The 13,620-nt window shown below is 35.9% G+C and overlaps 2 protein-coding genes across 6 annotated transcripts; one reads left to right on the top strand and one right to left on the bottom strand.

Moving 5' to 3' along the window:
- Positions 1-550: 550 nt before the first annotated feature.
- Positions 551-4,493, top strand: LOC111805381 (myb family transcription factor EFM-like). 5 transcript variants are annotated; one of them, XM_023690452.1, is made up of 6 exons: positions 551-681; positions 774-839; positions 1,819-2,487; positions 2,748-2,791; positions 2,986-3,018; positions 3,939-4,493. In XM_023690452.1, the coding sequence occupies exons 2-6, from the start codon at positions 821-823 to the stop codon at positions 4,371-4,373; spliced, it is 1,200 nt and encodes a 399-aa protein (XP_023546220.1). In that variant the 5' UTR covers positions 551-681; positions 774-820; the 3' UTR covers positions 4,374-4,493. The 5 variants fall into 5 exon arrangements, with proteins under 5 accessions (XP_023546220.1, XP_023546219.1, XP_023546216.1 ...); XM_023690451.1 differs by lacking the exons at positions 2,748-2,791; positions 2,986-3,018 and adding exons at positions 2,829-2,870; positions 3,201-3,235 and having other exon boundaries at positions 551-839; XM_023690448.1 differs by lacking the exon at positions 2,748-2,791 and adding an exon at positions 2,829-2,870 and having other exon boundaries at positions 551-839; positions 2,984-3,018.
- Positions 4,494-7,747: 3,254 nt separating this feature from the next.
- Positions 7,748-11,045, bottom strand: LOC111806093 (U1 small nuclear ribonucleoprotein 70 kDa). The gene is made up of 9 exons (XM_023691448.1): positions 10,875-11,045; positions 10,218-10,316; positions 9,648-10,111; positions 9,452-9,518; positions 9,296-9,349; positions 8,909-8,977; positions 8,727-8,792; positions 8,575-8,643; positions 7,748-8,193 (listed from the first exon to the last, which is right to left on the bottom strand). Exons 1-9 carry the CDS (start codon positions 10,983-10,985, stop codon positions 8,152-8,154), a joined length of 1,041 nt encoding a protein of 346 aa, XP_023547216.1. The 5' UTR covers positions 10,986-11,045; the 3' UTR covers positions 7,748-8,151.
- Between the last annotated feature and the right edge of the window lie 2,575 nt (positions 11,046-13,620).

Raw genomic sequence — 13,620 nt, 5'->3', positions numbered from 1 at the left:
CATTTTTCTCTCCCCAACTGATGTGGAATTTGAGATTTAATAAACTTGATACAAAGCTCTTCCATTCACTAGAATTCTAAACTCGGGTTAAAAAAATTGTAGATAAGTTTGTAGATATGTATTAGAAAATGACAACTTGAAACTTCGGGTGAAAAAGAGAGAAAAAGAGCATGAGAGAGTGTAACGATGGAGGTCCATTGCTAGCGGATCTTGTCCTCTTTGGGCTTTTCCCAAGACTTTAAAACACGTTTGCTCGGGAAAGGTTTCCACACTCTTACAAAGGATGTTTCGTTCTCCTCTTCCACCAACTACGATATCAGAGAGAGAGAGAGAGAGAGAGAGAGANGAGAGAGAGAGAGAGAGAGAGAGAGAGAGAGAGAGAGAGAGAGAGAGAGAGAGTTGAAACTAAAGGAGAGAACAAAAAAAAAAAAAAAAGAAGAAGAATTTCCAAAATTTGCCTTGATTCCTTGATTCCTCTCTCTCTCTCTCTTTCTCTTTTGCCTTTATTTGCCTTTGTTCTTTGCAAGAACTTACCCTTCTTCTTCTTTATTCCCTCTTCATTGAACAAAAAACCAGACACCCTCTTTAGTTAAGGTTTGTTTGGACATGAAATCTTGAGCTGTTTTCCTTAAATAATCCGAAGTTGAGAGAAGCAAAGAGTATGGATTGCAAGGCTGAGAGGTACTTTATGTTGTTGAAGTCTTTTGTTTGTGTTGAAGAAGATCATTCACATTCCCAAACACAACTTCAAGATTTGCTGTCTTGTCTTCAAGGTGAAAGACTCAAAATTGATGCTTTCAAACGTGAACTTCCTCTTTGCATGCACCTTTTAAACAATGGTAATTACCCTTTTGTTTCCGCTATTTTCGTGTTAAGTTTTAGCATACGAGAGATGTTCATGTAGTGGGACGGGGACGTGGACGTGGACGTGGACGGGAAGCCTTCCCTCTTTCTGTCCCTGTTCCCGCTTCTTATTTTAATCCGTATCTCTATGAAATTCTTCATCTATTTTTGTGGGGATTGGAGCTGGGACGGGAAGCCTTTTCTGTTTCTGTCCCTGTCCCCTCGCTTCTTATTTCGATTCTTATCTCTGTGAAATTCTTCATCTATTTTTGTGGGAATTGGAGCATGGATTCTTTGATGAGGAATTGTCCGTAATCGAGTTCCCACGAATTCTCTAATGGATAATTTTCCGTTTATAATATAATATAATCTTATCTTCTCTCGAGCTTTGTTTAGATAACATGGAGAAATCTTTTCCTATTCTCTGCCTATTTTCCGTTTAAACAGGGATTCCTCATCCATTTCAAGATGGGTTCCGTGAGTTAAATGAACATCTCTAGTTTTGATTATCTCTACCGGTTATCCATTTAAATGGGGATTCCTCGTCCAGTTCAAGATGAGTCCCGTGAGTTAAATAAACATCTCTAGTTTTGATTCTCTTTGCCTATTTTTCGTTTAAATGGAGATTTTCTATCCAGTTCAAGATGAGTCCCGTGAGTTAAATGAACATCTCTAGTTTTGATTCTCTCTGCCTATTTCCCGTTTAAACGGGGATTCCCCATCCAATTCAAAATGGGTCCCGTGAATTAAATGAACATCTCTAATTTTAATTCTCTCTACCTATTTTTTGTTTAAACGGGGATTCCCCATCCAATTCAAAATGGGTCCAGTGAATTAAATGAACATCTCTAATTTCGATTCTTTCTACCTATTTTCCGTTTAAACGGGGATTCCCCATCGAGTTCAAGATGGGTCCCGTGAATTAAACGAACATCTCAACTGAATTAGGTTATTTTTTTGGGTTTGGTTTTATAGCTTTGGAGAGTTGTAGACAACAGCTACAAGCATGGAGAGTAAACAGCAAAATCCATCAACAAAATGGGGAAAAACCAGTTCTTGAAGAGTTCATTCCACTCAAACAATCAACCTCGCAACCCTCACAAACCCTATCAAACATTTCTGATAGGGCAAACTGGATGACGTCAGCCCAACTTTGGAGCCAAACAACAAATGATGAATCAAAACCAATTCTTTCCTCTTCCAAACAACAACAACAACAACAACAACCCATTGACCATCAACTTGGATTCATCCAAAAGCTTCATACAAACTCCAATAATCGTGGAGCTTTTCTTCCCTTCTCAAAAGATTCAATTTTGAGCCATACCCACTATTCTACTCCTCCTCAGCTTCCCGATTTGGCCCTCGCCGCTGCCCCCGCCACCGGTGGTGGTAATCGGCAAGAGGTTGATGGAAATAAATGTGGTAATTCCGATCACCACCAGCCGGAAAATGGTAATATGGTCACCGGGAAAGTGAATTTGGGCGGCGAGGGAGAAGTTATTACAAGTAATAATGCGAATAGTAATAACAATACTAACAACTCTACCACTCAGAATGGTCACCGGAAAGCTAGAAGGTGCTGGTCGCCGGATTTGCACCGGCGGTTCGTTAATGCTCTTCAAATGCTTGGTGGTTCACAAGGTGAGTGACAAAGGTTTGAGCTTTTTATTCTTTCAATTTGGATATGAAATCTCTTCTTTTTAGGATGAAATTGAAGTCCCAATGAATGCCAAGTTCGTGTCTTTTTTAGGAAATTAATGATTTTTTTTTATGAATTTTGATTTATTGTGGAAGAAAATGAAAAGGGTTTTTTTTTTTTTCTTTTATTTTTAAAATATAGTTTATTACTAATTTTCACCTATTTAATTGGCAATATTTTACTTATTTTTTTTAATATATAGTTGCCACACCAAAGCAAATCAGGGAGCTGATGAAGGTCGACGGTNATTGGCAATATTTTACTTATTTTTTTTAATATATAGTTGCCACGCCAAAGCAAATCAGGGAGCTGATGAAGGTCGACGGGNAGAGAGAGAGAGAGAGAGAGAGAGAGAGAGAGCCCTTTGTTATTATTATTATTATTTTAAAAAAAATATATGCAAGTCACTTTAATTTAGAATTAATTAATTTTGAACCNGGTTGACCAATGATGAGGTCAAAAGCCATCTACAGGTTTTTTTTTATCTCTCTCTCTTCGAGACAAACAAGATACTGTTTTTTTATTTTTCGGGTAACCCCGCTTCTTTCATATCTTTCTTTCACTATTCTCGTCTCGGGGTTGCTTGGTCGGTCTTGAACCAACTCTGCGTAAGCTAGGTCAAGGCACCTAGTATAGGTTGGAGCTTCAAAACAGNGTTTGACCAATGATGAGGTCAAAAGCCATCTACAGGTTTTTTTCTCTCTCTCTCTCTCTATATTCGAGACAAACAACATACTATTTTTTTTTTTTTTCGGGTAACCCCGCTTCTATTCTTATCTTTCTTTCACTATTCTCGTCTCGGGGTTGCTTGGTCGGTCTTGAACCAACTCTTAGTAAGCTAGGTCAAGGCACTTGGTATAGGTTGGAGCTTCAAAACATACTAGATTATTCATTTTTAGCATCTCGTCTTCTTTAGAGAAGCCTAACTTGAACATCTCGAACTAATGGTCCAACTAAATTTTAGATTTAATAAATTATTTTTTCAAGATTTATTTAATAATCATTGGTTTTTTTTTTTTGTCTTTTTATGAAAAATGTGCTTGTTTAATCCCATTTTTTTTTTATCATTAAGTTTAGAAACCAAGTTGGATTCGATAAAACAAAATAGATAACAAACAAGATGATATTTATAAGTTCAATTTTTAAAAATAAAAAGAAAATAAAACAGTTATCAAACGAGACCTTAAAAGATCAAAACATATTAATATTTTCTTTAAATTCCATCAATAACTCAACTTATTAAAAAATTTAAACAAAAATAAGAAATAAATCCGAAAATATTGAACTTTGTGATTTATTATAGTTTTAAAATTTTCGTTTAGATCAAAAAGAAAGAAATTAACCTAAAGAATAAAAGCTTTTATTTTATTTTTTGTTTTTTTTATGCGCATAGAAATACAGGCTGCACACGAGACGGCCCAGTCCAAGCCCACAAGCGGCAGGAGCTCCTGCGCCGCAGCTGGTGGTCTTAGGAGGCATCTGGGTTCCACCGGATTACGCCGCGCATGGCGGAGCACCAGCCCTCTACGGACCACACCCAACAACCTACTGTGGACCGCCGGTGAACCAAGATTTCTATCCGCCGCTACCGCACCACCAGCACATGCTACAAATGTACAAGGGCGCCGCCACTGCTCAGCCCCAAATCTCGCCACATTCAGATGAAGGAGGCAACGGCGACCGGTCAGAGAGCATAGAGGACGGCGGAAAGTCGGAGAGCGGCAGCTGGAAGGTGGAGAGCGGCGGAGAGGGAAAGGGGAAGTTGGCGGCGCTAAGGCAAGAGGGCGGAGAAGCGAGCAATGGGAGTGAAATCACACTCAAGTTCTAGAGTGTAATTAAGCGATTAATTAAGATGTGATTAGGGGGTTTAGACTAATTAATTTTAAGAGTTAGAAATATGAATATATTAGAGAGAGAGAGAGAGAGAGAGAGAGAGAGAGCCCTTTGTTATTATTATTATTATTTTAAAAAAAATATATGCAAGTCACTTTAATTTAGAATTAATTAATTTTGAACCAAAAGATATTTAAGGAGGGCATAATATATATAAAAATAAAAGTGCCCAAATCCTTATGTGCTTTTCTTTTTCTTTTATCTTTATACATTAAATTTGTTACTAACTTCACTTANTTGGTCGGTCTTGAACCAACTCTGCGTAAGCTAGGTCAAGGCACCTAGTATAGGTTGGAGCTTCAAAACAGACTAGATTATTCATTTTTAGCATCTCGTCTTCTTTAGAGAAGCCTAACTTGAACATCTCGAACTAATGGTCCAACTAAATTTTAGATTTAATAAATTATTTTTTCAAGATTTATTTAATAATCATTGGTTTTTTTTTTTGTCTTTTTATGAAAAATGTGCTTGTTTAATCCCATTTTTTTTTTTATCATTAAGTTTAGAAACCAAGTTGGATTCGATAAAACAAAATAGATAACAAACAAGATGATATTTATAAGTTCAATTTTTAAAAATAAAAAGAAAATAAAACAGTTATCAAACGAGACCTTAAAAGATCAAAACATATTAATATTTTCTTTAAATTCCATCAATAACTCAACTTATTAAAAAATTTAAACAAAAATAAGAAATAAATCCGAAAATATTGAACTTTGTGATTTATTATAGTTTTAAAATTTTCGTTTAGATCAAAAAGAAAGAAATTAACCTAAAGAATAAAAGCTTTTATTTTATTTTTTGTTTTTTTTATGCGCATAGAAATACAGGCTGCACACGAGACGGCCCAGTCCAAGCCCACAAGCGGCAGGAGCTCCTGCGCCGCAGCTGGTGGTCTTAGGAGGCATCTGGGTTCCACCGGATTACGCCGCGCATGGCGGAGCACCAGCCCTCTACGGACCACACCCAACAACCTACTGTGGACCGCCGGTGAACCAAGATTTCTATCCGCCGCTACCGCACCACCAGCACATGCTACAAATGTACAAGGGCGCCGCCACTGCTCAGCCCCAAATCTCGCCACATTCAGATGAAGGAGGCAACGGCGACCGGTCAGAGAGCATAGAGGACGGCGGAAAGTCGGAGAGCGGCAGCTGGAAGGTGGAGAGCGGCGGAGAGGGAAAGGGGAAGTTGGCGGCGCTAAGGCAAGAGGGCGGAGAAGCGAGCAATGGGAGTGAAATCACACTCAAGTTCTAGAGTGTAATTAAGCGATTAATTAAGATGTGATTAGGGGGTTTAGACTAATTAATTTTAAGAGTTAGAAATATGAATATATTAGAGAGAGAGAGAGAGAGAGAGAGAGAGAGAGAGCCCTTTGTTATTATTATTATTATTTTAAAAAAAATATATGCAAGTCACTTTAATTTAGAATTAATTAATTTTGAACCAAAAGATATTTAAGGAGGGCATAATATATATAAAAATAAAAGTGCCCAAATCCTTATGTGCTTTTCTTTTTCTTTTATCTTTATACATTAAATTTGTTACTAACTTCACTTATTTTCCCTAAACTATATTTCATAAATATTATTAAAAAAAATAAATATTTGTTGATAATATTTAGTGAAATTAATATAATAGGAAATCATTGGTAGAAAGAAAAAGAAAAAGAAAAAAGAAAAAAGAATAAAAGAATAAAAAAAAGAAAGAAAGTGAATGTTTGTTTTCTTTTTACCCGTCTATATATAAATTGTCTAATAAGTCTTCAATGTACCTAATAGATCTTTGAAAAATTTTAAAAAAAAATGTCTAAAGGAACCTAGAACTTTCAGTTTTGTGTCTGATAGATCTGTGTTTAAGGACCAAATATATACAAATCTCGAAGACTAAATCTATAATAGAACTCCATAGAAAACACGACACAATATCAATAAAACACAACACATAATCAATTTCTATGAATATAAAGAAAGGGAAAAAAACAAGAAAAAATCCTCTTACTTCGGGAGCTAGATGGAACCATTGAAAGGATTATATAAAGCAATCAAAGTTCAAGGACTAAATAGATACAAATCTCAAAATTCGAAAACTAAATCTGTAATAGAATTCTATAGAAAACACGACGCAGTATCAAGAAAGCACGACACAAGAAAAAATCCTAGACTAAATCTGTAATAGAATTCTATAGAAAACACGATGCAGTATCAATAAAGCACGACACAAGAAAAAATCCTAATATAATAGAATTCTATAGAAAACACGATGCAGTATCAATAAAGCACGACACAAGAAAAAATCCTAGACTAAATCTGTAATAGAATTCTATAGAAAACACGATGCAGTATCAATAAAGCACGACACAAGAAAAAATCCTAATATAATAGAATTCTATAGAAAACACGATGCAGTATCAATAAAGCACGACACAAGAAAAAATCCTAGACTAAATCTGTAATAGAATTCTATAGAAAACACGATGCAGTATCAATAAAGCACGACACAAGAAAAAATCCTAATATAATAGAATTCTATAGAAAACACGATGCAGTATCAATAAAGCACGACACAAGAAAAAATCCTAGACTAAATCTGTAATAGAATTCTATAGAAAATACGATGCAGTATCAATAAAGCACGACACAAGAAAAAATCCTAGCTAGATGGAGCCATTGAGAAGTTGAAGGATTATATGAAGCAATCAAAGGTAAAAGGAAAAGAGAAAATGGGATAGGGATAGGGATAGGGTGGCTGAAGCTTTGCCTCTCATTTGTTTAAGCAAATCTGAAGCTCTTTAAGCAGAGAACTTTCCACCTTGGGCTTAGCCTCTCTTTGCTTTCACTTTTCTCTCTTTTAAGTTTTGCTATTGACGAGAAAGGCCTGTTTGGACCATTCCCATTCCCATCCCCACACATTCTCTGTTACTTTTTACTTCATTATTTATCTCATCTTCTGTCAGGCTTCAAAGATAAAAGGTCACAAAGGGGATTCTAAAACTAACAGATCAACATCAACAACAAATATAATACACCACCCTCCACAACAAAAATGTTTCAGTATAAAATTCTATAATGTCTTTTCAAGTGTACCTTTTGATGCATTTCGACACTTTTTCCTCCACGACCGTATTATGCCAATCAAAACCGAAAGCATATCCTCGTCCTCTTCAGTCTCGAACCCGAAGTTCGCATCCTGTTATGTCTTTTTGCAGTAAATCCTGTCCAGGATTCACTTTCCAAGGAGAATTTACCAAAGTTTGCTATTCAGATGAGCTAAATTGTAAGTAAAAGATAAAGAGGGGTAGAAATTTAATGATATAACAATACGGAAGTCTGTTTGAAATATGTCATAATGTTCTTAGAAAAGGATTACAACCTAAACTTCAAATTTGCATTCATGGGAAGGAACTTCAGGCAAGCTGGAAAAACACTATTTGGAAGTTAGAATTAATTTTCAGCATATATCTTTACCTACCTAACTTGACAACAGTGAAGCAATGAACCTCTGAAGATGCCAATGGCAAGTAAAAACATGTTCATAGTTGATTGTGAACGTACCATGAAAGAGAGGGACAGCTTAATCTTGGGAGAAATTAAGTTACAAACAAATTCTACATCACAACTTGTCATCAGTATCAACAGAAGACGACGACTACCCCGACCAGTGCATCCTTTTCAGCTTATGACTGGAACTGCAATTAGCTGGAACTTCATACTTCATCCAACATCACTTTCTATTGCAGTTGATTCAACTAGAGCCTGTAAAGCAAGCAAATGGTAATGGTGTTTTATTCATTCATGGGCAATGTCAAAAGAATGAATTACAAGCATCCTTGGAGAAGAGTAATCGGATACAGAGACGGTCAAACGTAAGGCAATAGCAAAAAGGGAGATTTAGGAAATGTTTATGCATGCTTACATAGGTATAATATGTGATAAATCTCTGAGAACTATATACATAAAATATATATACATAAATCTCTTCATATCATATAATAGCATATGAGATTCCCTACAAAATATTGAAACATAGTACAATTTTTCTAATAAAATCCTGTCCAACAATTTCATCCATGAGCACATTTTTTCTATTGCCTTCGAGAGAAGAGAATGAAGGTGTTTTAATGTTGAAACACAAACCTGAAGTTCTTGTTCACTGATTTTAAGTCTCTCAGAATAATCCTTCACTAGAAGAAAGCTTTTATGGAGCTGCAGTTAATTGCACAACGAAACCAAAATCATCATTTCCGTTATAGTTTCTAGACAACGTAAAATATTAAACAGGTAGTTACCTTGGTCAGCTGCATCTGACGGAATGAAGAGCGCTTCTTTGCACTGATCAACGCATCTTCCAGTTTCTGCATCCAAGTCAGTCGGGCATGAACTGGATATCAGTTATAAAGCTCGAAGGACAGGATAACAATGAGAACACAACAAATGCCTCATGGTTGCAAGTTATAAAGTAACTTTTTACCTTGGCTTTCTTTTGCAACTCAACCACAAGTTTACCCTTCTCTCCAGTCCTCTCCTCTATTTGAGAAATCTGAAAAGGAAAACTTCCAAGGCATTAAATTCAAGTGCAATCAAGATATTTACAAGAATGATCCAAAACAAGTACAAAACATTGCACAAAAACTGTAATTAGATTCAAATGGAAGTATGAACTGCAGCTAAATATAATACATTGGCTTAGTTTCTCCGCGAGCATGGGTCTTATATTTGTTTGGGACCTATATGTATACATATATATTCTGAGATTGAGAGCGTTAAATTATGTCAATCCACATTATAACTTCTCTGAAAATTTTGCCAACCATTTCCATAGAAACAGACCTCTTGGTCAATATACATAGAAACAGACCTCTTTTCTAAGTTCTTCAAATCTTTCTGTTGATATCTCCAGTTGTTCCTTTAACTACAATGCAAACAATAGGTGCAAAAGTTTCATTAGATGCTTACTAGTCAGTTGTAATCTTTTAAAGGAGAAAATCTAAAAGGTGAAAAATGTTAAGCATACTTCATGGATATAATCATCACTAGAATCAGATGAAAGTTCCCGAGCAGTTCGACCTTCAATCGCAAGACTGAAAACAGAAGCCATAATAGCAATCATATAATCATGGCCAAAAAGTTACTCCACTTCCTCCATCAAAGACAAAAAGAAATTTATATAAGATAACTTAACATTGGTTTCAATAAGTTTGATGACTCACCCGTTATCTCTCCTAGAGAGTTGATCTCTATCACTCCCAAGGCTTTTATCATAATCATCAGTGTTGTCAATGCCTCCACCTCCATTCCAATCTGCATCGTGATCCTTTTCCCAATCTTGACCATGGCTCAACTTCAAATCACGTTCCTGCTCATTAGCCTTTGGAATTTTTTCCAACTCAGGATTCCTATCTAACAATATATCCTTTGGTAGATCACGATCTTGTGAATGCTCATATGCTCTTTCCTTGTCCAGATCATGTTCTCGAGACCGATCACGCTCTCTAGACCAGTCATTATTTCTACCTCTACGACGATATCTGTCATGCTCATAATCCCTCCCTCGATCTCTATCCCTCTCCCAATTCACATCCCTCTCTACATCGAACCGATTACTTTCTCTACCAAACCTTCCACCACCTCTAGTATTCACTCCATTAACTCTGACAACTCGCCCTTCAATAGTCTAATTCAAAGCCTTACAATGTTAGGAGCCAATACTAAAAAACATAATGAAAAATATATAAACAACCAACACCTAAAGATTCGTTTCCAGCAATAAATTAACATACCCTTCCATCCATGTCTTTGATGGCATCAATAGCAGATCGAGGGTTTGTAAAGGTAACAAACCCATAGCACTTTCCTCTAGTACTACGATCATTGATAATCTGATGACAAGATCAAAGTGTCCAACTAGAATTACATTTTGAATGGAAAACACATTAAACAAAGCCATTCAAACACATAAAAAGTTCGACAAGCCTAACTGAAGCATTTTAGCAAATACATAGCAGACACAAATCATGGAAGCATTTTACTGAAACAAAAGTAAACTAACAACTGAAAATCTTCACCACAAATCCAGTTTTTTCCACCATGTCACAACTCAGACCAGGTATAAACCGTTGATACATTTTTAGAAGGCATGCTTTATTCTCCAAGAAACCTACTACCAACGTCTTAACTCCTAAAAAAACGTCATAAGCCAGAAATTTTGGTTTGAATTACTCTCTGAACTTGAAGAAGCCTTGAAAAAAAAAAAAGAAAGGCAAGAAAACCACTCACAAACTTATATCCAAACAATTAAATATTCCATCAGAAAGACCTAAACAGCTTCATAATTCTGAAGTATACAAGAAGCAACAACGCCATTATCTACAGTCGTAAAAGAATAATCGTCACACAAGAAGATGGAAACAGCGAACACGGTTGGTGGAGGAATTAACCTTAACAGCGACGACGGCGCCGTACAAATCGAAGATTCTGCGCAAGCTATCCTCGGTTGCGTCATAAGGAAGGCCACCGACGTATATCGAGCTATCGTCGTCCACCGTCATGACCACCGCGAAAATCCAATCTCAGGGAAATGAAGAAAGTGGGGAAGAATACGATTGGACTCCACAATTGCTCGTTTGTAGGAACCATTCACCGACATGTCGGAAGTAAGTGCCAAACCTAACGACACATCGTCACTCCCTACTTTTTTTATATATAATATATATATTCGTATTTAGTCCCTGAAATTTTAAAAATATTTAATAGACCCATATATTTTCATAATTTTCATAGTAAGTCCCTGATATAGTTGCTTAGTTTAAGTCTTGGACGTCTCGAACTAGTTTCTTTACCGACCCAAATAATTAATAATTTGCTTAAATGGTATTATTTTTGTTGTTAATTACAACTTCCGGCCACAAACTTTTAAATATTTGTCCAATATGTCCCAAACTCTACGTTTTATTTTTATATTTCAAAGTCTCTAATAAATTAAATATTTATTTAACATAAATGAAAATTTTAATTCATATACTTATCAATTAATATTTAAAACTTAAATGAGAACATAAAACGTATAATAAAATTAAATAATAATAATAATGTTGAAATTCTCATTTTTGTTTTGAATCCATTTATATAATTATTATCGTTAATTTTTATAATTTAATTAAAAAATTGACATGCAATTAATGGTTTGCTCGAAGACTAAAATAATTTTCGACAAAAAATTTAATAACTAAAACACAATATTTAAAAGTAGACGAACTAAGGCATTCCTTTGGCTTTATATCTCCGAGTGGCAACTGCAACGTAGAATTAAAAGTATTAATGTAATATTGTCCGAAAGTTTAGAGATGACAAATGAAGTAAATACTAAAATTTTACGGATTAAATTCATCCCTATATTTTAATCTTAATTTCAATTTGATCCCTGTCATTTAGTTAAACTTACCATTTTAGAACATTTTAAACGAGTATGAAATTTTTTTAGAAAATCTAATATAAGTTAAATAATATAAAATACTACTAAACTTTGAGGTAAATTACAATTGTACCCCTATGTTTCGAAATATTAACTTTAACGGTTGAAATTTTTTAGTAAAAATTGAAAGGCATACATGACATCACTCGTATAATTAACATAACAATAATGTAGAAGTTGATTTTTACGATATCCTTAAAATAAATGTTAACATCATAACGCTTCGACAAAGCTTGGGTTCGCTTCATATTCTTATGTTCAGAATGCTTCGATATATATATGTACTCGAGTTGTGGGTGTTCGGTTTCAGCTCAGAAAGTGTTCGACAACATGCAAGACAGAAATGTGGTTTCTTAGGCAACCATGGTTAGTGCTTATGCACAGTGGGATCAAGCAGAGAAGGCCATTGAACCTTTTGAGATGGATGGAGCTTGAGAACGTGAAAGCCAATGAGGTTGCTTTGATTCACGTTTTGACTGCTTGTGTGCCATGGCAAGGGATTTGGAAACCACGCACGAGAACATTGATGGCGATGACCATGGATATCATAGCGTTTTGATGACAACACTATTGGAAGATTACTCTAAGTGTGACTCGGTTTTCATTGCTAGAGAACTATTCGATAAGATACCTCAAAAGAACTTGTTCTATTGGAATATCATAATTAATGGACATGTACATAATAGCAATTATAAAGACGCTGTGAGAGATTCTACATCAGTTAAAGAGGGTAACGAAACATTCTTTATAAAGGTGTGAAAACTTCTCCCTAACAAGAGGCATTTTAAAAATCTTGAGGAGAAAGAGAAAGTCAAAAGAGAACAATATCTATTAGCGATAGGTTTGAACTGTTACAGAGCCATTCCTGCTATTTCGTGGGGGTCAAACACGAAAGGTGCAGCCATTTGGGTGTGGCATTAGGTACGGCACTCGTTGACATGTATGCTAAATGTGGGAGCATAGAGAGTGCGGCATAGGTTTTCAAAGAACTTCCTGAGAAAGATGTTGTGACTTGGACTGCAATGATCCTTTCCTTGGCTTGGGAGAGAAGAGGCTTTGAAGTATCTCAATGAGATGCAGAAGAGTGGGACGTGGAATCTCACAATCCACCTCCCTTTGGAATCCAGCGTCCTTGCTGACACACCGCCTCATGCCACCCCTTCGAAGCTAAGCCTCCTTGCTAGCACATCGCCAAATGGACAATATCTACTAGCGGTAGGCTTGGGCTGATACACACTGCTACTAAGATCATCTCAAAGGTTTATAAAAGAGAAGTAATTATTCGAGCCCACAATAGATTTCACCATTTTAAGGATGGGAGTTGTTCATGTGGAGATTTCTGGTGATATCTTGATATGAACTCCCTAATAGAGAATTAGAGTATACTCAGTTTGAGACAAACCATAAGGTTCAAGATAGAAACAGACTGTCTTAAGATCAAAGTCCTTGCTCTTAGATCAAAATTCAAACACTCCACAACTAGGATGATCAATCCTTACCCGAAAAGTCTTGGAACGTAACTCTCGACTCAGGTCTACACGAAAGGAAAGGCAAAATGACTCTTAATTCATTAGCCAGAGCAAACTTGAAGATACAACTTGGAAGGCAAAGGTTTATATAGCCTTTCAGAGACTCCTAACCAGCCACACCATCGATATTAGCGACGTTTCGAGGGTATACACGATAATATCTAGTCCATGTCTCAGAGGTTC

This window comes from Cucurbita pepo, chromosome LG11 (assembly GCF_002806865.2).
Source record: "Cucurbita pepo subsp. pepo cultivar mu-cu-16 chromosome LG11, ASM280686v2, whole genome shotgun sequence".
In the NCBI taxonomy this organism is placed as follows: Eukaryota; Viridiplantae; Streptophyta; class Magnoliopsida; order Cucurbitales; family Cucurbitaceae; genus Cucurbita; species Cucurbita pepo.
This window is presented reverse-complemented; position numbering and strand designations above follow the sequence as displayed.